Source organism: Mytilus edulis, chromosome 6, assembly GCF_963676685.1.
Source record: "Mytilus edulis chromosome 6, xbMytEdul2.2, whole genome shotgun sequence".
NCBI classification, from domain to species: Eukaryota; Metazoa; Mollusca; class Bivalvia; order Mytilida; family Mytilidae; genus Mytilus; species Mytilus edulis.
The window spans coordinates 89,751,241-89,779,093 of NC_092349.1; the positions used below are offsets into that span (position 1 = coordinate 89,751,241).

General features: G+C 36.2%; 1 protein-coding gene across 1 annotated transcript in view; it reads left to right on the forward strand.

Annotated features, from left to right (window-relative positions):
- The first annotated feature begins 237 nt into the window (after positions 1-237).
- Positions 238-27,853, forward strand: part of LOC139526744 (uncharacterized) — a 72,647-nt gene continuing 45,031 nt past the window's right edge. Inside the window, exons 1-7 of the mRNA XM_071321908.1 lie at positions 238-241; positions 2,765-3,076; positions 11,009-11,075; positions 14,896-14,963; positions 15,836-15,883; positions 18,370-18,426; positions 20,243-20,488. Coding sequence (XP_071178009.1) covers positions 238-241; positions 2,765-3,076; positions 11,009-11,075; positions 14,896-14,963; positions 15,836-15,883; positions 18,370-18,426; positions 20,243-20,488 — 802 coding nt within the window. The remainder of the gene's footprint in view (positions 242-2,764; positions 3,077-11,008; positions 11,076-14,895; positions 14,964-15,835; positions 15,884-18,369; positions 18,427-20,242; positions 20,489-27,853) is intronic.

Sequence of the window (27,853 nt, forward strand, 5' to 3'; positions counted from 1 at the left end):
GAATATTTATTTTAATACAGAAAAGAAAACTTCATTTTTTCAAAAACATATACCAGCATTAACGGAACATCCGTATAATTGCTGTACACTAGAAAATGTGTATCATGTATACCTTTGCTTATATGTGTATTTAACTAACGAATCAATGCAGTGAAATATAAAAGATATAATTGTAATGGTTTGATTTTAGGTACATTTATGCGCAGCATTTCCTTTAAAATGCCCTGAACCAGCGCAATGGGTACTTCGTGCATATGGTTACTGTGCGGATCCATCAAAATACTTTTGTCTTAAGAATGACCTTATTAATGGATATTCTGAAAACTGTACAAGATCCGACTTTCAGCAACCAGGTGAATTATTTTATCGAACATAAATATATATTTTTTTTTAATTTTAAAGCTATACAATTTCGTTCTATGTCCAAAATGTTTCATTTGAATATTTGAAATAAATTAGTTCGACGCCAACTGTTTTTGTGATCATATTTATTGAAGCACGACATGAATTGTTTCAAAACAAGAAACACGAACATGTGTTATCGAAAGGTCCGAAATATCGTGAGCCTAAATCCATCAATTTGAAATACAACTTTAAAATTTTGATGGACTCAGTCGAGGATTATGCCAGGCAATGGGCTAAACGTGAAAAGGAAGACGTAGTCTATCCGAATGGATTAAGGCAGTGAGGTCGTTAATACAAATCAGAATCAAGAAACTGAATGGGTCCATCAATGCCCATGCTACGTCAATCTTTAAAGACCCAAATGTTGCTAAACACTTATCCGACCTCCATGATAAATATGTTGTTGTCCCCGCAGAAAAAGCCCCAAATAACATTGTTTTTGTCTGTAAAAGTCACTACATTAATTGCTTGATAAACGAATTAGGTATAGACAATTCACTTGGAAACTCAACATATACCCTCACGACACTTACCAAAGAGGAAATCCTGGATAATCATAGGTCTGTTGTTTGTCTTTGTTCCTTTGGTATTTCAACCAAAGATGAAGAACTGGATCTTCCATCACTGTATTGGATACCTAAACTACATAAGTGTCCTTACAAACAACGGTATATTGCTGGGTCTTCCAAGTGCTCCACGAAACCTCTTTCTAAATTATTAACATTTATTTTATCAGCAATCAAAGACTGGCTTCAAAGTTATTGTGAAACTGCCTATTCAAGAGGTGGCGTGAATCAGATGTGGATACTTAAAAATTCCAAAGATCTTTTAGAGTACATATAATCTAACTCTCTTTCATTTAACAGTATTAAAACGTTTGACTTTTCTACTCTTTATACAAGTATTCCACATTCCAAACTAAAAGACAAATTGAAAGAGTTGGTATTACTTTGCTTCATAAAAAAGAATGGCCAACGTAGATACAAGTATCTTGTCTTAGGGAGGGATAAATCATACTTTGTAAAGAATCACTCTGATTCAAACAAAAAATTCTCTGAAACCGATATTATCAAGATGCTTGATTTCTTGATTGACAACATATTTGTAATGTTCGGAGGATGTGTTTTTCAACAGACTGTCGGCATCCCAATGGGAACAAACTGTGCCCCTCTACTTGCCGACTTGTTTCTTTATTATTATGAGGCTGACTTCATGCAGGAACTTTTTAGGAAGAAAGATAAGAAGTTAGCAATATCCTTTAACTCTACTTTCCGCTATATAGATGACGTTCTTTCACTAAACAATTCAAAATTTGGTGACTATGTGGAACGCATCTATCCCATCGAATTGGAGATAAAGGATACTACAGATACAGTTAAGTCGGCTTCATATCTTGACTTACATCTAGAAATTGACAATGAGGGTCGGTTGAAAACAAAACTTTACGACAAAAGAGATGATTTCAGCTTTCCAATTGTGAACTTTCCATTGCTAAGTAGCAACATTCCAGCAGCACCTGCATACGGGGTATACATATCCCAATTGATACGATATTCCCGTGCTTGCATTTCCTATCATGATTTTCTTGATAGAGGGTTACTGCTCACAAGGAAGCTATTAAACCAAGAGTTCCAAATGGTGAAGTCGAAATCATCCCTTCGTAAATTTTACGGACGCCATCACGAGTTGGTTGACCGTTATGGAATAACCGTTTCACAAATGATATCGGATATGTTCCTTACGTCGTAACTACAATTCCCTTCCCTTTCATGAATGTGACCTACCGAATTATACTATTTACCGGATTTGTAATCACATAAGCAACACGACGGGTGCCACATGTGGTTCAGGATCTGCTTACCCTTCCGGAGCACCTGAGATCACCCCTAGTTTTTGGTGGGGTTCGTGTTGTTTATTCTTTAGTTTTCTATGTTGTGTCATGTGTACTATTGTTTTTCTGTTTGTCTTTTTCATTTTTAGCCATGGCGTTGTCAGTTTTTTTTTAGATTTATGAGTTTGACTATCCCTTTGGAATCTTTCGTCCCTCTTTTATTGTAAGTTTTATAGAGCGACTTTTAAATTCACTTGAAATAATAGATTATAATAAAAACTCATCCAAAGTCAAAATTTATTGCTAGGTGCAGTAAATCTGTCGGTATTATTATTCCAAGTTTAGAATTTTCAAACCAAATAAACATTGTTCCTTTGTCAATGATGAATGCATTCCACACATAGCCAAACACTAAACATATAAATCTCTTAAAGGATAGATACCTTATCGCAGGATCAAACATGACTTTATACAGGCTGATAAGATCCCGTGAAAAAATGGATAACACACAATAACTTTTCGTTACAGGAAGAAAAGCAGTTCTTCGCGGAGGAATAGATGCAGATATTTGTTCTGTAGAAAGATTCCAACCATTTCCACTGAAATATTACACCAATGCTAGTACACATTGTTTATTTTTGAAATCATTTTGCAATGAGGAAGGCCAAGTTGTGTCTGACATTGGAAATCGCAACACTGATATAACCTGCCGATGTGACTACACACGTGGTTATGATTTCCTGGTTAAACCAAACAACCCATGCTTTTGTACACCATCACAAGAAGATTGTTCCTGCTACTTGAAGAACTGCTCAAATAGTACCTACATTATTTCAAGGGGTAAGATTTATTTGCTTTCAATTTTGTGGAAAAGGGAAGCATTTCATTCTTAGCTGACAGAAATTAAAGACAAGACGTTTCTGTCTATTATCTAAAAAAATATATAAGATAGGCAAAAACTGTAAAAGGGATCATTGTCAGCAGATAATGTATACGACCTTCACAAAGGAAAAGGTCCGGTAAGCGCTAGTAGTTTTGGCCTAAAATTCGAAGTATATCTGATGAAATATTTTTAACATTTTTTTAAACACTTAAGTGTCTACTTAGTCGATTGAACTAATTTGTACAAGATTTAAACTAATTTGGTCATTCTAGACACTTAAATTCAAGCTCAAATATTGAAAATCTATCATATATGTTTTTGTCCTTATATAAGTGGCCGCATTCGTGTTCAGTCTCAACCTTTATATATATTATGTTTTATCATCAAATACAACATATATTTAAATATTAAGACTGAAAACAAATGCGCCCACTTCCATTTTAGACAAAAACCTTAAAAAAAAAGATTAGCACAAATCGTAAATTGTGAAGATGTCAGTAATTTTGTATCAATTTATGATGCTAGTACCTGAGATGCATGTACATTTTTTTGTAAAACAACCCAGCCCATATTCATGTAACAAAAGTATTCTACTTTCTAATAAATTACTTTTAGTTTACAAATGCTATATTTTGGGGCCAAACAGGGTTCTTACCGGGCCTACTCGTTTCATTATAACTGAGCATTAATTGAGTCTTTTAGGAGTATATACCCTTTGTCACAAATTTTTGACAAATTTTAGCGAATACGCTTATAATTTTTAAAATTGTTATAATACCAAATACTATTAAAATTATTACCAATTTAATATCTATTAATATTAAATCAAATAAATTAAAGCAATCGACTGATTCATTATTGCGTTAGTATCATTAAGTGCATACGATACAGTTTAGATCCCACGCTGATTTTTTTACGATAATTCGGGTACACTTTATGTTTTATCTAGTCAATTTAAATATGTAATAGAAATATACCTTCATAAACCACTTTTAGAGATAAATAGGGTCGCAAATTTACACATATTGGCCAACATTTTATTTTCTTGGCAATTTCTATTCTTTAGACAGACATACCTAACTTCTTTGTTTTTAAAGATAAACACTAGCAGATTTTTGTAAAAACATATAGAATATCTTTTTTACATAAATATGCTTTCAATTTATGTGGCAGTAAATAGTTTATTTTAATCAAATGTTCATGGTTTCAGAAAAAAAACGGCAAATAGTGTTGTATATTTATCTAATTTCCAAAAAATACATCGGTGATTTGTTCATAAAAATTGGTACAAATAATCCTCATACATAGTCAAGCTAAATGTCTGTTTAAATGTCACCAGTGTCTGAGCAGAAAGTGGATGAACTAGCGGTATGTCAACGAACGACTCGTCCTTTTTCTGAAAAAGTTCATCGGTATATACCAAGACCTTGTTGATAAAAATTCCGTATCAACTTCCCAAATAATACACGATGGTCTAGAAGTGTAGATTCTTGCTAAGTACTGACGTTGTGTATCATCTTTGTCTTTGAGAATATTACTTTTACTGTTTAGTCAATTTTTGGTAATGTCCATTGAACGTGGCTCGGTACTTATACAGCCCGTCATTGTGAGGTTGTGCTATGGTGAAGTTTTGTATTCTTGTCTTTCGTTTTTGCTGGAGTGCTGTTTCTGTATGCCCTTTGTTTTGTTGTTGTTGGCATATTTGATGCTTTTATATTGAATAAGATTATAACACAATGTTGACTGTTGTACCCCTATTTTTGACATTTTTACCATTTATGTCTATTTGTTTTGTTCACTCATCGTTGTCAATATAATAGAATTTTATAAGACTTTCATACTAGTGAGAGGTTTAGCTAGCTATAAAGCCAGGTTCATTGAACGTGGCTCGGTACTTATACAGCCCGTCATTGTGAGGTTGTGCTATGGTGAAGTTTTGTATTCTTGTCTTTCGTTTTTGCTGGAGTGCTGTTTCTGTATGCCTTTTGTTTTGTTGTTGTTGGCATATTTGATGCTTTTATATTGAATAAGATTATAACACAATGTTGACTGTTGTACCCCTATTTTTGACATTTTTACCATTTATGTCTATTTGTTTTGTTCACTCATCGTTGTCAATATAATAGAATTTTATAAGACTTTCATACTAGTGAGAGGTTTAGCTAGCTATAAAGCCAGGTTCATTGAACGTGGCTCGGTACTTATACAGCCCGTCATTGTGAGGTTGTGCTATGGTGAAGTTTTGTATTCTTGTCTTTCGTTTTTGCTGGAGTGCTGTTTCTGTATGCCTTTTGTTTTGTTGTTGTTGGCATATTTGATGCTTTTATATTGAATAAGATTATAACACAATGTTGACTGTTGTACCCCTATTTTTGACATTTTTACCATTTATGTCTATTTGTTTTGTTCACTCATCGTTGTCAATATAATAGAATTTTATAAGACTTTCATACTAGTGAGAGGTTTAGCTAGCTATAAAGCCAGGTTCATTGAACGTGGCTCGGTACTTATACAGCCCGTCATTGTGAGGTTGTGCTATGGTGAAGTTTTGTATTCTTGTCTTTCGTTTTTGCTGGAGTGCTGTTTCTGTATGCCTTTTGTTTTGTTGTTGTTGGCATATTTGATGCTTTTATATTGAATAAGATTATAACACAATGTTGACTGTTGTACCCCTATTTTTGACATTTTTACCATTTATGTCTATTTGTTTTGTTCACTCATCGTTGTCAATATAATAGAATTTTATAAGACTTTCATACTAGTGAGAGGTTTAGCTAGCTATAAAGCCAGGTTCATTGAACGTGGCTCGGTACTTATACAGCCCGTCATTGTGAGGTTGTGCTATGGTGAAGTTTTGTATTCTTGTCTTTCGTTTTTGCTGGAGTGCTGTTTCTGTATGCCTTTTGTTTTGTTGTTGTTGGCATATTTGATGCTTTTATATTGAATAAGATTATAACACAATGTTGACTGTTGTACCCCTATTTTTGACATTTTTACCATTTATGTCTATTTGTTTTGTTCACTCATCGTTGTCAATATAATAGAATTTTATAAGACTTTCATACTAGTGAGAGGTTTAGCTAGCTATAAAGCCAGGTTCAATCCACCATTTTCTACATCAGAAAATGCCTGTACCATTTCAGGAATATGACAGTTGTTATCCATTCGTTTGATGTGTTTAGCTTTTAATTTTGACATTTCATTAGGGAATTTCGTTTTGACGTTTCATCGGATTTCGGTATTTTTGTTATTTTACTTTTTAAAAAAGTGGATTACGTTTACTCGTTTTCATGATAATGAATCAAATCAGTCGTAAATGCATACATTTCCGGAATGTCACTGTTCAACGTCTCGAAAATTAACATTTTACGTAAATAACGCCTTTATCTCTCCTGTATCTGCATTGTATACCCTTGAATGACAATTTTGATTTATTTTTGTTGTTTTGTAGGTTATCGCCAAAAGTATAAAATAAAGTAATTAAATGACGCATTTTATAAAATTAAAAGTTAAATTAAAAAGGGGAAGCAATAACAACGAAATGGAACGACTGGCAAACAACAGTCATATTCTTGACTAGTAAGAGACATTTTCCGAAGAAAACAGCGGGTTAATCGTGTATAATAAAGTGACAAAATTAGCTGACAACTACAATTCAGACAAAATGTATCATTTTAAAAACTATAACGGAAAGTCAGATGACAGCTGACTGAAACCATTAGTCGATTCCATAAAAGAGTTATTCCTTTTAAATGATAATTACAAATTTTCACAAACTATAAAGTAGTCCCTTATCATTTCGAAAACAACAAAATTAATATAAAATCAATATGAGATCTACCAAATGAAGAACACCATGTCGAATGACTGAGTCATCAATTGACTCCGTATATGCATAATGATTAAAGGGACACTAGCTACGAGATATATAAAAAATTATATAATATGATTTTTTTTTGTTTAATCATAATGAAAGTGAAATAGTGAAATAATATATCGCTTTTAGCAACAAGTATGGTTCAATTTTGTCAAAATAAGCTAAGAAACATTAATGATGAATTATTCACTTGCAAGTGAATAATTCGACCTCATTGAATCCGTATTCATGTGAACTTCAGTTTAACCTCTTAGCTAGAAATGGACACAGCATGCGTTGTGCGTGTTCAATTATTTAAAGGAAAAGAATGTCAACATTGAAAGTGAAACAAAGGTAAATCATTTGATTGACTCATTCGATCCACAAAAAAATCATTCTTATACAGTTAAAACGATGATTGACATATATTTTTGATATATAACATGAAATTAAAAAGTCCTAGAAAAATCCAAATGCATGAATCTGATATCTATTTATATCTATATTTATGTTTATATTCCTTATATGGCAATCGGAGGTATTCGGAGGTCAACTCGACACTTAATTAGATGCCGTCTAGACTAAAATACACACGAAACGAAGCTACATATTTTCGAACCCATGTCCGGTATATGGTTTATTTTAGACTTTTTATAATTTAGATAAATGTTTTACATTGTTATAAATCAAATATTATGAGAATTTGAGTCAAATCGGTGAACATGAATTTGACAGCTAGTGCCCCTTTAAATAATGCTTATCAACACGAAAACTATAGAATGCATAACAGATAGAAAATAAACAAAAAAATGATCGGCAATACAATCTACAAAAATGACTTGGATTATACACTGAATACTAATAGTTTTTTTATGATCAATTTCTTTTTATTTGCAAATGAACATAATAATAAGTTATACACATGTTATGCATACAATAATATATAGGCAAAAGATATACAACATATTAAATAAACACAGCTAAATTAGTTTGATATATTTCAGAATATGAGTGCAAGACAAATATAAGAAAGAAGATGTGGTATGATTGCTAATGAGACAACTGTCCACAAGAGACCAAAATAACACAGAAATTTTAAACAACTATAGGTCACCGTACGGCCTCCAACAATGAGCAAAACCCATACCGCATAGTCAGCGATAAAAGGACCCGATATGACAATGTAAAACAATTCAAACGAGAAAACAAACGGCCTTATTTAAATAGAAAAATGAACGAAAAACAAATATTAATACAAAAACAAACGACGATCACTAAATTACAGGCTCCTGACTTGGGACAGGCACATACATAAATAATGTGGTGGGGTTAAACATGTTAGCTGGATCCCAACCCTCCCCCTAACCTGGGACAGTGACATAACAATACCACATAAGAACGAACTATAAAAATCAGTTGAAAAACGACTTAACTCATCAGATGGACAAAAGTCTGCTTAGATAGATAGTATATAATTGTAATGTATACAATATATGGTGTCTGCTGTTTATATTTGTTGTTATGACAATACAAGAGACAAGGGGTTTCAACAGTTTTCCTGCCTACTGAGTCTTTAATATTGAATATGCTCCTATAAATTGTAATTTTGTTAACATATTTTTTAAGTATTGTATGCCATTTTTATTGGTTTTTGTTAGAATATTAAATTTATGAAATCAAATCTATATTTAAAGTTAGCTCTATTTCTACCTTTTCAAAGATCCAGAAGCTAATGTCTTCTCATAATTTTGATATATACGGACAAGTCCACAATATATGGTCTATTGTTTCGACGCCTCCACACCCCAAAACTACGCTTTTTCCTTTAAAGAAGTTCATTTCAGCCTAAAATTCGACGTATTATTCTTTATTGAACCATGGCAGTTTTTAATTCTTGGTTATATAAAAGGACAGTACATAGTAAGTTTCCAATTGTAGTTTGTATTCAGAATCAAGGACCATTTTCGGTTTAAGGTTTGACTTTTTTTTAAAAATATAATACATAACTTTGGAACCTCTCGGGGATTTAAAGAACACTTCTAAAAGTGAAGACAAAACTGGACCGTGTACTCTCGTCAAATTAGAAGAATATATTTGACTTATCATATGAGGAAATACTTATCCGGCTTGTTTCAAATCCATCATTGTTCAACATATCAGGAAAAAGGAAAAACAGTGTACTAGCTGTTAGGCAGGCATCATCTAAAAATTTATGATAAGAACGTCCACAAGTGTCTTTACTAGTAGCTTTGCCATATGAATATGAATATAATTTGTAGATAATTATTTCTAGAATCTTTGCTAGCCAGCCTGTGCAAACATCAGAATTGTAAATAATAAAAAATAAGAGTAACAAAAGGGAAATAATCCAAACACATCATCTCCCTTAATTGTAGAATTGCTAAATATTTGTATATGTCAGCAAAGCAATTGTACACATGATTAATGTGACCTGCTAGGTAGCATTAATTGAAACGTAGAACATATGTGAGTTTTGTTTTGTTCAATAGTTCGCAATCCAATTTGCCATATTGAAGTTCTTTTTTTTTTATTTTGCTCATTTTTCTTATTTTTATTGTACAAATAAGCAAGGCAAATACAAGATTACTTTATATATTTTCTCCTTTCTTCTATGAGTTACAATATATATTTATATATAGAAATTATAGCAAAACCACAGTTTCATTCATAATAAAAACACTTTAAGAAGACTGTAATGTGAACAGAATTGTAGCATTAATTATATAATATGTCTTCTAATCAATCTTTATAGCTAGAGATGTGACTATCATTTTCTTTTCTTTTACTTCATTTTAACAGTCAGTTTTTTTTTATTGTTTCCTACAAAAAGGTACAATGTATGTTTAATATTTTGTTTGTAACTTTTAGTTGTTTATTTTCATCTTGATTTATATAATTATAATAGTAGGTTCTACCCGTTTTACGTCTTTAACGTTCTTTTTCATATTGTTTAAAGACATCGGTCTCATAAATAAAAAGAAGTCATACAGTTCAGAATGCCTGTATTGTACATGTGGGTATACATGGGGCAAACAAACAACATATACTACAATTACAAAACAAAAAGTGGACCAACTAAACAAAGCAACACGAAATCAATTCAGTAACTAAAGCAGTGTGTTTTTGGATATAGAAGATGTGATATGAGTGCCAATGAGACAACTCTCCATCCAAGTCACAATTTATAAAAGTAAACCATCATAAGTCAAGGTACGGTTTTCAACACGGAGCCTTGTCGCACACCAAAAGACAAGCTATAAAGGGCCCCAAAAAATTACTAGTGTGAAACCATTCAAACGGGAAAACCAACCGTCTAAACTATATAAAAAAAAGAGAAAATAGAAACACTTATGAACCACATCAACAAACGACAACTAGTGAACATCAGATTCCTGACTTAGGACAGGTACAAACAATTGCAGCGGGTTTAAACGTTTTAATGGTACCAAACCTTCACCCTTATCTGAAACAATAGTGTAACATCACAACATAGAAAGACACACTATAAAATATTAATTGGAATGACTTTACTCAATCAAAAGGCGTAGTGACCAAATGTACATACACTGAACGAATAAATTTGATCTATGATGCAATTTAAATACAAAGTTTATTTAAATAAGACGTGGTATCCCATTTAGCCAGGCATTGCGAATCAAGAGAATATGCTCTACTGAAAATAAAAAAAATGACTTAGATAACTATGTAAACATCTAGGTTCTCGAGGATACAATAACAACATCATTGATACAGCTTATATTAGTATTCTAAAAATGGATAAGAAAAAAACCATCAGAAAAAAATAAATATGTACGAATATATATCATTTTATAGCGTTATATGTATTTTGCTTGGGACACAAAGCAGGTTTATGAAGTATATACTAGTACTATCTGTAAATATAAAAAAGATGTGGTATGATTGCCAATGAGACAACTCTCCACAAGAGACCAAAATGACCCAGCAATAAACTACTATAGATCGCCTTACTTATTTTACTTTATGGTTGTAGATTACGACTGCATTTATAAAACGGACCTGCCTCTGGTTACACAATGTCGAACAATAACAGATGAAAAGTAAGTCAAACATCATGGTTATTTTTTAGAGTACTGATGTTGTTAATAATACTTGTACTATTATATTTCAGAGTTGGCATTATCTTGAGATTTTATTCTATTCTAAACAATAAAATTACTGTACACATTTTTTTAATAATTCTCTAAAAATCTTCTTTTCAATTCTTTTACTATCACAAAACAGTACATTATATAAATAACACATAGCTAAGAGGATAATAGGACAGATTTATACTGACTGATACTGACTTATGACGTCACGTACATAACAACGTAGCAGTGTTTTGAAAAACAACAGAAGTGAAGCAGATAAATGTTTTTTGACAGTCTCTTCTGAGCCCAAAAACGAGGACCTTGGGCATTTTCTTTAATTTATTGATGTAAATTCAAATCATTGTCCTTTAAATTATCGATTTTTGATTGGTCTGAACGAAAGGATGACATTCAAAAAATGGTCTCCCGCTGATCCATTGGATAGAAAAATTATCTCCCTCGTATTATTCAATCAAAATCTAGCAATTTGACGTGAGGTAGAACAATATTTTGATTAGTATTTAGGGATTTCTTTAAGTGATCCTTTCAACTTGATTTGTTAGGGATACATATTTATATAACATCAGTTGATATTTTTCTTCGTTTAATATTGACTTTTAATGTATCTAAATACGGTGTTCGACGATTACAATAGACTTCTGGGTCAATGTACTTTCAAATTTAAATTAAAATAAAACTGGGGATCAAAATATATTTAGAATTGGCGAAATTAAAGTTATTAGCTGTGAGAAAACATTTAACGATAGCAAGGTTCGAATTTCAATAATAAAATCACTTTTCCTAAATACTTTCGAAATATCAAATGAAATAGGTGGTCTAAAACATAAATTGTCCTATAGAATTCAATATAACTTTCTGCCCTTGAATTTAAATATAAATATCTTTTTTTTATATAGTTTTAGAGACACTTAACGACGCTTACTGTTGTGATAGTTTAATCTTAACACTCACGCTGCCAGTAGTTTTTAAAGGTTGTAATTCGTGTAGCCAGAAAATACGACAGCTCGACGTCTGTGACGTCAGATGCCCACCAATGACGTCTTTCGATTTATGACGTCACGCCATAATGACCGTTACATTTGGGACACATTGAAGAAAAATATAACACTGTCTAATCGTTGGTCTTTTATTTGAAAGAGATAAAGCAAGGAGGAGAAGCTTGCATAAATTAAAACATGGACATATGTGTCCCTCCGGCACAGTCGGTGTGGACCCATGTGTCCCTCCGGCAGCAAGAGGGTTAAATGAGCATTTTTTTTATCAATCATTAATGGAAGTTAAATAATATTTTGCTTTTAGAAACCAGTTTGGTTAAATTTCGTCAAAATAAGCTAAAAAACATAGCTGATAAATTTGCAAGTGAATAATTCGACCTCATTGAATCCGTATTCATGAGACATTAAATTTAACCCCTAGACTAGAGATGAATTAGGCGTGTTCGGTTAGTTAAAGGAAAAGAATGTCAACATTGTAAGTGAAACAAAGCTTAACAATTTGATTGACTGATTCGATCCACAAAAACTTATTCTTATACAGGTAAAAACGATGATTAACATATATTTTTTATCATATGATATGAAATCAAACAGACCTAGAAAATCCAATTGCACGAGTTCGCTATCTATTTATAATTTAGGGATGTGAACGAGTACTTGCGTACTCGAGTATCGACTAAGTCGTTTCATGTTAGAAAGTTGTTAATTTCTTAAGCTAAAACAAAAAATATTTTTATTGAGAGCCCAGGCCTCACGATCATAAAACTTTCGAGCATGATTTTTGTACTCAGACTCGAAAATCAACCAATCAAATTGCTGGATTTCATGTTTCGAGCATGATTTTTGTGCTCCGAGCACTGAGCAAAGTTTTATGCCTTCAAGGCCTGGAAATTAAATATAAATAACAATTAATAAAAATTAAGATACCATTCGAGTGTTTGCGTTTAACTGTCATTTAAAATTCCTCCAAACAAAAGCTAGATATAAAAGCATTTTTCCAAGGCTTACGCTTTTAGCTAATATTAGCAATTTCCCTACCGTCAGAGCATATATTTTCATCAGCAGGACTGTTAATTACCATACAAAGTATAGAAATCGTCTCGTCCCAGAAAAAAGTTAACAGGGTAACTTTTTTAAAGAAGACCAAATTCGTTTCACCCTGTGTCGACTTCATTAAATGATTAAAGGCATCAGTAAGTTCTAATTATCACCTTAATGGGTTTTTTGTTTATGGTTTCCCATATACTGCTGTTTGAGTAATCATGTTTCTATAGATATTGATTAATTATTTGATTAGATCATTGCCAGACTACATAATAAGTACATGTAGTAAATGAGCTTTTAATTATGATATAAAATTCCTTGGACTATTATCTAGTCCTAAATAATAATAAAGAGTGTTTTACGTTCATAAGACAACGACCCACAATACATAAAATGGGTATTATTTTGTGTTTCCATTTTGTAAATGTTTTACCGAGCGAGTATTCGAGTATCGCTCGGTAAATCCAACGAGTACTCGATTAGTAAATCTTCACCGAGTTGACATCCCTAATTGATATCTATATTTGTGTTTATATTAGGTTATTTGACCGTCCGAAGTCGTCGGAGGTCACCTCGATGGTTATTTATATGGCGTCTAGACTAAAATACACACGAAATGCTGATACATATTATCGAGCCAATGCATTGTAAATAGTTTATTTTAGACTTTATATAATTTGGAGATACATTTTATAAATCAAATATGAGAATTTGAGTCCAATCGGTGAACATGAATTGACAGCTATTGCCCCTTAATGTTTCCGTTGTATATTGAATGATAATTGGTAAAAAAATATTTAAACCAAAAACATATCTAATTAACAGTTTTGGCTATCGTGTTTGGCATTTTTATTGCACAACTTTTCGTTTATTGAGCCCGTATATTTATTCTTACAACCTTGACAAAAGTGAATTAAGCAATGCACATGAGAAAAATATACTACTAATATGTTGCTACTGTTGTTTGAAGAATGTTTGTCTCAAGGGTAGTACATGCATTTTTTTTAAAAATAAGTTAACTGTCAAAGTTCGTGTCGAGATCAGCAAGACGAACGCTTAACATTGAATTTATGTTTTCCACCTTACAAATACTAAATGTTTAATGACAACTATAAGCACTGCACAATTAACACCAACAAATGATTTGGGAAGTCACAACAAGATAGACCTAAGATGAACCATCCAGTTGCAATCTTGTTTTTTTTCACAAAGGATATATTTTCATGACCTTGCAAATTTCCTAGAAAACATGATTTTTTTTAGCAATGCCAAAACAGAAGAACTAGTTATTGGGAGGGTGGTGCTCCCAAAGACTATCAAATAAACAACATGAGCACCGACCCAATTAAAATAACCGTACATCACATCCTTCGTCATAAATCAGTTATATCTAACAAATCTACCTTTTTTATTGTTCACTCTGTGCAGATCATCTCGTAAACCTTAATCCCACTTATACATTACTTGTATATTGCAGTATCTTTATTGTTAGAATTCAAGTTGAAAAACTTCTAAATGTGCAGGTCCCATTCATGTATATATATAGGGAAAAAAAGAATCATATATCACAAAGAAGTGTTAATGTATAAATCTGTAAATAGTATAACGCATTGTTCAGGTCGTTGAATTTCTTGTTTGTTTATATATATATATATATATATATTTAGTTCTTCGTATTGGAGATGTTGTATTTTGTCAATGTATATCATAGCTTTGGAATATTGCAGCGTCATCAGCGGTAGACGGATTGGTATCACGGGAAGTGTTCCATTTGGAGGCAACATTTCTTTTCTAGGTAATATGTAAATGTGGTATGTTCGAATTTGACTTAAACTCCTTCATATATTGAAAATAAACCTCACAAATATTTGAATATCATCAATTATACCCTCCCCCCCCAAAAAAAAAACCCAGCAAAAAAATCAAAAATAATGTACTAGTTAAATGAAATATCCTTATATCAAAAATGATCGCAAAAACGCATTTCATTCTTTTTTTTATTAAACGATAAATAAGCATTGTCCTACAGATTTCATTGATTCAACTTTTATTTTCTTACGTTTTTATTCATTATGATAACAATAGTGTATGATTGATGTCATAACCAACACATTCATTAATCATCAGAAGGAAGGTTTTCAAAACGACTGTTTTGACTAAATCAACACTATGAACAAGCCTCTACCAAAAAAAGGTAAATATGCTTTTGACAGTTCAAAACAAAATAAACTAACTGCTGCCATATTTTTTTGGACGACACCTTTTACTAAATTATTTTTAGTCCAAATGTTTGCGTAATTTTACTATATTAGTGCATTTACTGTCATTGTATAGCATTAAAAACTCTACGGTTATATTGAAGAATAAAGACTGAACGTTTGATTCTGAGTATATCTAATTTCTGAGCCATTTTGACCACAAATTATACTTTTTTTTAAATTTCAAATAAGGAGAAACTATACAAAAATAAAGTCATATGGAAATATTAAGAAGAACGAATGCTATTGTACCTTTACATGGCAAATAATGATACATACAGTAACTATTAAAACAAACTCAGGGAATTTCATAAGGCCGACACGAATTATGCGTTTTGTTTAAACTTAGAATTATAAATCTTTATTCCTGGATTTTTTTTTATCATTTATAATTTTTAACTATTCTTAGAATCATGGAAGAAACATTCAGTAAAAGTCGTAGCAGTTTTTATATTTGGTAAGTTCTACTAAAGTTCCTAGTACCAATAAATAAAAAGTAAAGCATGGTGATCAGTGCTTTCTCTATGTTTCAAAACCTAAAAAAATATCGTAGTTAGCAATGCGTGTTTAACTAAAAAAGAGAGATGGAAAATTTATGTGTATACTTTCTTTCCCGAATGTTAATGAATTATCGTAAAACAAGTCTTGAAAATTCCTCAATAAAGTCGTATACATATAGTAACTACTGTCGTGTCACTTAAACCATTGTCATGACGTCACCCTATTCATTTATTTTTCTATAATCAACGCTTCCTAAATCTGTCACTGAAATGGACTCACCGAATCATATTCAATTATTTTCTTTGTGAGTTTCAATTGGCTAATTTATTTATTTATAATTCTATTATGAATTACAATATACGTTGAACCACAAACGTCAAAATCATTCAATCGCGTAGTGGAATTAACTATTTTTGGATTCTTATAAATTCTATATATAACTTTTGGACTAGTTTAAATCTAGGTCTATTTCTTAAATTTATTCTTACATACTTTTGATTTTTTAACCCTGTATGCTAACATTCCCATGAAAATTTTAAAATTGTTTGTACGTACATTGAACGACAAATTTATGTGACGTATACAATTTTCTGACGTCAGACACTCAAATCAATAAATGTGTTCGTAGATAGTAGATGTTTTTGTGTTCTGTTAAATTGTTCCTTTTAAAATTGTTAAACGATGTTGACTGATGTACCCATATTTTGACTATTATATTTATTGTGTCTGTTTATTTAACGCATCAATGTAAAAATATCGGAAATTGATGAGACTGTCATTAAAGTGAGAGGGTTAGCGCTATAGAACCAGGTTTAATCCACCATTTTCTACATTTGAAAATGCCTGTACCAAGTCAGGAATATGACAGTTTTTGTCCATTCGTTTTTGATGCGTTTTGTTATTTGATTTTGCCATGTGATTATGGACTTTCCCAATTGATCTTCCTCTAAGTTCAGTATTTTTGTGATTTTACTTTTTACTGATTTCTGTTCATTAATAGAATGAATTTAAAAACTTATCTTTAACTTTTGTAATTATTGTATACCTTCACTGGGAATCGAACGGCTCCTTCAAATATGTTATGTGTGACTGACATCAACAGATCGACGAAACATCTCGGCTACCAATAGGTTACAATTTTGGTGTCTATTATATATATAAGATACACATCGGTACAACGGACACACAGGCTTTGATATATATACATAATAGATAACGGAACAGAAACGAGCGCTGTACGGATATTATATTCTTTTATGATCCCTTCGGTCAGATAGGTCCTGTCGTTTCTACTGATAAAGACACCCTGGCTTTCAAATGTTTAGGTTTGAGTCTCCTAGGTAAGGTAAGTATAGAAAAGCAGTCTGTTCACATGAAATGTCTAAAACGCTATTTTCATAGATAGTTTATGATTTCCAAATTATACCACATATATTGTTTATAGATTATTACATGACAGTTTCCATATTGGCCCTGGTATCAGTCCGAGACTCCCATATCAAGCCAGAGGGCTGATACCAAGGCCAATGTGAAAAAATCCATGCCGATGTAATGATCTATTTTTCACACATTTCTTTCATTAATTTTGATAAACAGGTTCATCGAAAATTCTAGGGCTAAATATTGGCATTTGAGAACAAATAACCGACATGAGCGCATGATACGCACGTCGCTTTTTCAATGAATAAATATCCATAACTCCTCAATGTCATATCAAAAATTTATAAAAAAAAGGGGAATTATTTTAATATGATATAAACTAGTCACCAAAATTTCATGAAAACTGCTCAAAGCACTTTTGAGTTATTGTCCGAAAACTGGAAAATACCCCATTTTTAGAATAAATTCTGTAACTCGGAAACGTAAAACTTTGAATTTATAAAAGTCAACAGGGAGCCTAAATCAATAAAAATGAACAATTCACCAAAGTTTCATGCAAATTGGTTAAAGCTCCTTTGAATTGTTAGCCGACATGTTGACGACTGACGGGCAGATGGACGGCCGGACAACGGTATAACATAAGACGTCCCATAAACGGGCTTATAAAAACGTACATATCAGTACAAAACATGCGATAAAAAGAATTATTCCATATTGATAGAACTTTAGTAGGTTTTCCATATGAATGGGATTTTGAATAAATAAGCAATACGTCGTGTGCTTTTGCGTGTATAATAACGATACAATGTTTGACGTTTAGTTGGTTTTGGTAAAAAAATGTTATTTTATACATATTTTTCTCTCTCGGAGCATGGAATAAAACAATTACTGTCTTTTGTTTCGGTTAATATGTGGTTTAATTGACTTTTAAAAAACCTAGTGACATTCACTTCGTGCGATAGCCTCAGTGAATATCAGTTTTTTAAAAGTCAATAAAGCTACACATTTACCTCATCAAAAGTCAGTAATTGTATAATAATATATACACACTATTTCATTCAGCTACAGTTATGGTATTCCTTGTTTCCTTCAAAAGTGTTTTGAGAAACTGTTGTAAAGGTACGTAAAAATTCAACCGTTATAAATATTATCATGATAATGCTTTATGCACGGTAACGTTATGATTGGTAAATTACAGGTTGAAGTTTAATGTGTAAGATTAATAAAACAAAATATAGAATACAGAAACAATGAATGATATTGCGCTTAGAAATCACGGTCTCAACTAAAGTTCAAATTGTTCACATTAGTTTTATCTTCAAATTCATTAAATGATATTAACTGACTCAGAGGTAGATCGTCTAGAGGAAAAAAAAACCCATGTTCAATTAAATATCGATTATAAAATGTTGTTATTCTGCAGTTTACATGTTGTAACGACTATTATATTATATTATCTCTTTGTGCGTTTCTGAGTGCTGAGTGTTTTGCGTTTGTTTGTGCTGTTTTCTGTCACGTAGTGTTGTCATTTTCGCGAGGAGGTTTGGCTAGTCATTAAAACAAGGTTCAACCCGATATTTTTTTCTTAAAATGTCCTGTACAAAGTCAGTTGTATGGCAGTTGTTATCAAATTGTTCGTTTCTATGTATGTTGACGTTTGTTTTTGTTGCATTTTAGTGTTTCTGTTGTTTCATTTTGTTCCTCATATAGTTGATGTGTTTCCCTCCGTTTGAGTTTGTATTAAACCCGGATTTGTTTTCTTTCAATCGATTTATGACTTTTGAACAGCGGTATACTACTGTTGCCTTTATATTTTCTTAATAATCAGAGCGTTGTTATTTTACAACAATGGATATCGTAGAAACAAATTGGTAGTTTAAAGTCATGAGAAATATGGGTATTTGTCTTATTTTATTATTGTGCAATGTATATTATATAATCTGTATAAAAAATCTGTAGACAAGTATGTGACACTTTAATAAAATAAATTATTATTATTAAATTATTATTAATATTACTTGATTAAGTAACACGTTGATATACATGAATGGTCATACTATACACACATTCTATATACGGTACTATCCTACAATGAATCTGCTCGAACAAATGTGTGATCAAAAACCATCAAAATTCAAACTACTGCCATTTTATAGTCACCATCACGAATCAGTTGACCAATATTTCTGTGTCTCAACAAACGTTTTTACCATAGCGTGGTAATTTTTTTATTCGACATATGAGTTTTGAAAAACCCTTCGGTATGTTCTATTTTTTTTTTGTACCAATGAAGGCCATTTGTATTGCCGAAATATTTGTCAATACGGTATTATTTCATCTTCTTATTAAATTATTTGTTTAATGTGTCCCTGTTTAGCCTGTATAGTCAATTCAAGACATCCCGCCACCTATTAACTTTTATGGTTGCTTGTTTTTTTGGTATCCATTTATGGCACAAATCAGTACATGCACAGCAAAAACACACAAACGTCAAAGGAGCAGCGCTTTTATTTCTGTTCTTTATCTCAAAGTCAAAGTGCGACCTTCAACACGTAGCAAAAAACTCTCACCTCACTGCATGTTTAAAACGACCTATCGTTTAAGCATATGTTTTTGTAAAATAATTCGTATAGATATGGTAACATCACCAAATCGATCGCGGTCAAAAACAACATACTGGAAAGTAGTATATTTAATAATAAAAAAAAAATAATAGTTCCTAAGCATAGGTGTAAATTTTAAGCAAACTATATATATATGTTGAATATATTTTGGTAAACTGGCTATACATGAAAGGTTAAGGACTGGAGATTCTTGTAGAACACGTTTTGACTGAAAGTGTAAGACACAAAAATATAGTAAAATTATTTTGTGCATAAATGCTTTTATTAATGCTTTGTTGCTAATTGTAAACGATAACTATTTTCTATAACAGCTTTAGTAATCAGGGACCCAGGACCAGAAATACGTTTGGTTGAGGGTGCTCCACTTAATTTACAATATAATCTCCCAACAAAGGGACTCCGACTCCGTTTTTTCAAAGACAAGAAGTACATAGGAGAATCATTAGACGTCACAAAAAGTGTTTTCAGAAAAAAAAAAGTAACACTGGAAGACCAGGGGGTTTATTATGCAAAACTGACCATTATTAAGAGCAGCAATACAAAAGTGACAGTAGATTGTAAGTCATTTTATTATCACATATGTTACAACAATAAAGATTATAATATAAAGGAACGCTAATAAGTAATATTGCATACCTGACGTTTCCATTTCCTTCTCGGACGCAACTTCGTAGAAGTACAAATGACAAAGCTGTTCACTTGAAATATGTCTTTCATGATATGATTTCTCGGTATAGTCAAATTCATCTAATGAAATGAAAACGGGGCGCAAAATAATAGAAATAATGTAGTTTCAGAAATTTTTTAATTTCATAAAAATAACAAAGGTATACACATGATATAAGTGTGTGCACAAGTGTGTGTGTGTGTGTTTAAAGAGTAAAAGACAATAACAATCAAAACAAAGGAGTAAACAAAGACTCACAAAACTAAAGGTCATTTACGTCAACAGTTATAAATAGTAATGAAGAAACAACACGAACTCCAATAAAACCGGGAGTGAAATCAGGTGCTCCGGACGGGTAAGCATTTCCTGCACCGTATGCAGCACCCGTCGTGTTATTTCTTTGTTCAGTTCGGTAATGATGGAAGGTTATTATGACTGAGGAAGAATATCAGATATGATTTCTGACACAATTTTGTCATAATGGCCAATCAGCTCATGATGGCGACCGTAAAATTTCTTGAGTGATGACCTTAATTTGATTGATTCTTAGCCCTGGCTTAGCAACTTTTGAGAAAGCAGTATTACTCGTTCAACAAAATCAACGTACTTTGAGCTAGCTCTAGAGTAACGTATCAATTGTGACACATATACTCCATATGCTGGTGCCGCTGGGATGTTGCTACACATCTAAAAAACTATGACCATGACCTTCAAAAGTTTAAAATAGAATTTAATACTAAAAAACTACTCAATATATTCGACCATGACATAAAAAAATTTAGGACTCACATCGATGGCGTGTTCCAGATCAATGGCAGATTTCAAATTTATGTGAAATATGACTTCACGCCATCTGAAATCTATGTTTCCAAATCTATGGTGGAATATTTGGTTTCAAAATCTATGGCTGATTTTTCAGTTTCTAAATATAAGGCTGATTTTTTGCAAACAGAGGACTATTCAATACATCTTTGACCAATGACTTTCCTAAAATAAGTGGCTTTCTCACGAAATTTACTTACTCCAACAGTGCAGTTGAATCTGATGTAGTTAGTTATAAGAAATCTATGACAGATTGTTTTTTCAAAATTTATAATTTCATGAATTATTATAAACTACAATACAAGTATGGACACAGATCAGTGTGGAATGTATGTTTGGATGTTTGACAGTGTAATCTGACAACAAGAGTTCTCTGTTTTTTCTCTCCATACGGTATAGGGTTTTATTTTAAACTGTGTTGCACAGTGACAGCCAATCTGTACCAAAAACTGTAAATTTGCAGTGTCGTTATCCAATATTTAGTTTTAATGTTCAAAACTGTAATGAAAGAGACACTAATTACATGGATTGCAATAAGATTCTGATATGTTCCACAACTTTAATTCTAGATGCAAATTGGGTGCATTTTTGCATGATGTTAATTTAATATGCTAGATAGAATCTGAGAACCTGCATGGATGTGTAAGTTTCTCTAAACTTACCGTGGTTACTTGCAAGTAAAACACTAAGTATCTCTCTTGTTTGGAATCGGCTAGATCAGCGTGCTGTAAGTACTTCTGGCTCTAGGTTACGACTGCCGGCAGATCCGAAACGAGGCTCTCTCGTCTTCCGGATCTGCCTCCCCATCAGTGGAGCACCACCAATGACCCTGAGGTACTACACTCCCCCCAACTTTATACAAAAGGAGTAACCCCCGGGTAAAAACAAAAGATCATGCTAGGAAAATATCAGTAGGGATATACTAAAAACAGGATCAGAAACACAGTAGACCCGCCCCCACCCATGCCCTATGGAGACTGAACTACAGTTGGCCACCCCCCATTCCACTCACCCTCGGGATCCCCATGACACACACCCCAGGATTACGCATATATACATCATTCCTTTTTGGCCAACGGGCCCTCAAATTCATTACTAAGAGCCAACTGGCTATAACTATGATTAATTTAGGAGCCAACGGGCTGTAAATTCATTTGCTGGAAGCCAACTGGCTATAACTATTTAATCAAACAATTGTAACTGGCCAACGGGCCTTTCTGTTGTTATTTACATGTATTGGGAGTTGCCCACCTACGGGTTAACTCCGTACAGACGGCTACCATTGAGGTGGGCCACCCGTACAATTTCCCTCGGTGAGGCGGCCCTCACTGTCCCCACCACCTTTGCCACCTCATAAAGGTAATGAGGGTGGCCATGCCGTGCATTCGGTGGGGGGAAGTAAGGGGCATCACTCTCCAAGAGAATCCTGTATGGGGGCACCGACCTCAAGGCCTCCTTCTGCTCAGAGTTAAAGGACCTGACACCCATCCCAAAACCGAAGTAAGCATTGCGGTATGAGTCCTGCCACTCCCGCACCTGAGCAATTCCCCCTGGAAACAGTGGAGATGAATCAGCTGTAATGGATTAACTGCCACGCTCTTCAGGACCTCTAAGACCTCGCGATGGGCTCGGGCGTGAACCCTATCCAGTCTGCCACCCCGAATGTGCAGGACCACAGGCTGGTCAAAACGGCAGGACTGGAGTGCCCATCGCAAGGTCGATATCTGACGGGCGTGTAGTTTTTCCTCCACAGCGAAATCCACTCCCACCTCTCCAAGGGCGGACACACTCGGGTGAGACACCAGTTGGTGGAACCGGTGCTGAGTGGCGTCCTCAAACTGCCCAGCACTCTTTGGGTGGATTCCCACTGCTCCAACCCACCCTGGCTCCAGCCTCAAAGGCACACTGGGCCAAGTCTTTGGGTCACAGAAAACTGCAACCCCTCCAGCCAGCTTGACTGGATCCACAGGGACAGGGTCCAACCGCACCCTTAGGAAATCACCCAGAGATGTCCGAGAAGGCAGCCCCATCTTGGTCAGGGACCTATCCAGATGCATATGGCTGTCAAACGCCTCCGGAAGATCCCTGCACAATTGGGACTCCACTCCCCTACTCCCTGAGGGATTCCCCGGGTGCTTTGATCCCTGTGCCCCCGCAGATGAGGATGAGCCTCGTGACCCTAGACTCGGAAGTGACCTGCTGGGACCAGGACGTGGGAGAGACATGAGGGAGGGTACAGGCCGGGTGGGGAGGAACATGAGGGAGGGAATGGACCTGGGAGAGGGCCCCGTGGAACTGAACGCCCCAACCTGCCCCATGGGCCTGGGAGTCCCCTGTGTGCAAACCGGAGCCCCCAGCCTGCTAAAAACTCCTGCCTTGGCTGGTGGACTCCCCTGCTCACTAGAGGAGCTCGCCTGGGACGGCTCACTGGAGCTGAGGTTAACCTTCCCCAGAAAGGCCTGACGCTGATGTCCCTGTAGGAGAGCCATCAACTCCACCTGCGCCCTCCAATGCATGAGGACTGCAGGTGAGTTGATTGGCGACAGCGTGAAGGTTCGCGGAACCTCCCACCGCGCCAATTGGCACACTGCTGCCAAGGCTCCCCACTCAGCGGTCAAGTCCTCTGGAGTCAGCCCCACAGTCTCCAGTTGGCTTATCACCCAATGGATGGGGTCCCCAACAGCAGCCCCCCCCCAGGGCCCTGAAGAGTGTGCTCAGCGATGTGAGGCGCACCCGGGCTAACCCTGGGTCGGAGACTACCAGGTCACGGAACACCTCGGCCACGTGCTCCGCGAGAATGTGCCCTTCCAGGCCTGGTCCCCGGGCTTCACAGCCAGACACTGGACAAGACAGTCCAGTACCAACTGCTTCACCCTGAACTCCATAGTGAGGTGTTGCCACCTCACCGGAAGCTGGGGAGCCAGACTGGCTCCGACACACCTCCTGACCCTGAGCCATCCCCTGAGGTGAGGTTGTCAGGAGAGGTGAGGTTGCTGCCGTGGCCTTCTTCTTGGCAGCTCTACTCTTCTTGTTGGACCTGGACTTCCTCTTCTTCTTGGTCTTCTTCACCTCCCCCTTCCCCTCAACCCCTTCCGACCCCCCTTCCGACCCCCCACATACCTCTAAGGCAGCCCCTGGGCTCCCCTGGACCTCAGGGTCCAGCTGCCTCAGCTCCTCCTCCGACACACAAACCACCAGTTCCTCCGTCACGTCTGTGACGGAGGACTGCCCTGGAGAAGGTGGCTGGCTTCCATCCCCTGGCTTGTCCATACTGTCCTGGTTATTATTCATCTGAAATAGATTTCCTTAGAGTGCAGGGAGATCCTTGACACGTGCACCCCCGTGGAGACCGAACATCCAGGACACTGATAGGCGTCCATTCTGTCCGCCTCCCCAGGAGTGATGTCCACGCATCGTCCATGGAACCATTCCCTGCACTCGTCACATCTAATCATGAGACCCCCATCATCTGGTCCCCGGCATGAGCAATAAATGTTTTTACCCCTTTTTCCCTTGGGTTCCAACTCCTCTATTTCCTTCCAATTTCTACTTAAAACTTGGGCTTGAAGTTTTTTACACCAATTTGGGACCTCCCTATCTTTACACAACTTAATCCGGTCATGATGGGCCACCACCATTGCTGTTTTCATTTTGACCCTGTAAAGATATGGAGTGAGACTTTCCACCACCACCCCGGGGCCCTTCCAGGATGGTGTCAGTTTCCGACATTTTCCCTTGATGGTGGCCGTGTCCAATTGATACACTAGATCCCCCACCTTAAACCTTTTGACTACCACCTTGAGATCGTAATCCCTTTTGAGGCGTTCTTGTGCCGTTTTTAGATTGGCCCTGGCCAGCTCGTGTGCCCCTTGGATGGCCTCCTCTAAGTCTGAAACATATTTTTCTCTATCCTGAATGTCCTCCCCCTGTGGCCCCCTGAACATCAACTCAGCAGGCTGATTGACTTCTCTGCCCAACATGAGATGATTAGGAGTAAACCCGGTGCTTTTACTGACTGAAGCACGGAACGCACCAGCTAATTGCGGAAGGAATAGATCCCAGGACTTTTGATTTTTTCCCACAAAGCACCGCACTGAAGCCATCAGCGTTCGATTGCAACGCTCTACTTGACCATTGGAGGAGGGGCGGTATGGGGTGGTTCTACTTTTGTGTATTTGAAGCAGGTCACACATGGCTTTAAACAGATGGGATTCAAAGTTCCTCCCCTGATCAGTGAATACCTGAAAGGGACTCCCGAAACGGGAGAAGAACTCATTCACTGCTGTACGGGCTGTTAGTTCTGCGCCCTGGGCGGGGAGAGGGACACATTCCACCCATTTGGTAAACTGATCGATCATCATGAGGATATGTTCATTTCCTCGTTCTGTTTTTGGGAGGGGCCCCACAAAATCTAGATGAACCCTTTCCATTGGCGCCCCGGCGTGATGTTTTACCATAGGGTGACGGTTTGGGCGAGTAGCCTTTTTGTTTTGGCTACACAAAGCACAACTTGCTACATACTGTTCAATCTCTTTCTTATTCCTCTCCAATATATAATTGGCTTGATCCTTTGGTAGGTTCGGTCCCCCCCCCCCCTTGGTGGCCCGCTGCAGGAATATCGTGACACAACTCCATGAGTTCCTTCCTTGATACTTGGGGAATGACCACCCTGTCTGCCTCTCCTTTCACCCCCTTCTTATCCCCACTAAGGACAAATAATTCCCGATTTAACCAGTAGTACTTGGGGGCGGGACCGCTAAGGAAGATTTCCTCCTCAGAGGGTTCCCCTTTTGTTTTCCTCCATTGAACCACCCATTTTAAGTCTGGGTCCTTACTTTGGTTTTCTTTTAACTCTTCCTGACTGTATCCCAAGTTAATCCCTAGGTCCCCTCCTACTTCCTGCACCCAGATGTCACCCTCCCCCTCTGACCATATGGCTAATTCGTCCCCCCTCTTTGACACCGACACCCGGGATATTTGCACCACTGGTTCTCGTGTGTCTTTGGGCTGTGTACTACCATAGGGTCTCTTTGCCAAGGGTATGGTATCATCAACATTTTCTGTGAACTGTCCCCAATTTTGTTGAGCTCGGGCACAGTAGGTACATCCCCCACAGGGCAAATTTGCTAGAACCTTGTCTACTTGAAACTCGGGACAAGGTCCATATTGAGGCAATCGAGACAAAGCGTCTGCATTAGGATGTTTAGCCCTTGGCCGGTGTTTGATTTCCATATCAAACTGACTGATTTCTTCCAGCCACCGGGCTAATTGTCCCTGGGGTTCCTTGAAATTCGTTAACCAAGTGAGGCTACTATGATCTGTTCGAACCGTAAACCTCCGCCCAAGCAAGTAATGTCTGAATAGCCTGGTGAACCTGACAATGGCTAACAGCTCCTTTCGGGTCGTACAATATTTCTGCTGTTCTGGGGTTAAGGTAAAGCTAGCATAGGACGTGGCCCGTTCCTGTCCCCCCTGGACCTGCAATAATTCTGCCCCAATAGCCTTGTCGGAAGCATCCGTGTCTAAGATAAAAGGATCAGTGGCATTGGGTAATGACAGAACAGGGGTTGACACCATGGCTTCCCTGAGTCTATCGAAAGACTGTTGTTGCTCGTTTCCCCAGAAATAGGGGCGTTTTCCGGTTAAGGCTTGAAGGGGTAAGGCTATATTAGTATAGTCTTTTATAAAGGCCCTGTGATAGTTTGCGAATCCCAAAAACCGTTCTACTTCCTTTGAGTTCCGGGGTTTTGGCCAGTTTTTTACATCTTTTACATATCCCGGCCCAATTTCCATCCCTTCGGGACCTACCACCCTCCCTAAAAATTCTACCTTTTTCCTAAATAAATCGCACTTCCTGGGTTTTAGTTTGAGCCCGTACGTCCTAAACCTTTCAAATACCACCCTCAGGTTTGCCAAGTGGTCCCCAAAATCCCTTCCCAAGACTAATATGTCATCCAAAAAAGCCAACACTACCCGCCATGTTAACCCCCGGAGTACAAGGCTTATGACCCGGGCGTATGTGGCTGGGGCATTGCATAGCCCGAAAGCCATGCGTGCAAACTCAAACAGCCCATATTTGGTGATAAAAGCCGTTTTTGGCCGGTCCTCCTCTTTTATTTTGACTTGCCAATACGCCGAATTGGCATCCAACTTGGAGTACCACACATTTCCTGCTAGGGTGTCTAGGCACTCTTCTACTAAGGGGAGTGCAAAGATTTGGCGGGAACAGGCCCCATTGACCCTCCTATAGTCCACGCACCACCTAACGCTACCATCCCTTTTCCGTATGAGGACTGGGGCAGAAGCCCACTCCGACACGGATGGCTGAATTACCCCAGATTGTAACATTTTTTCCAAATGAGCCTCCTCTTCTTGGGCAAAACCTAAGGGTGTGCGCCGCATTCGCTGTTTAATGGGGGGGGGAGGGGTGATT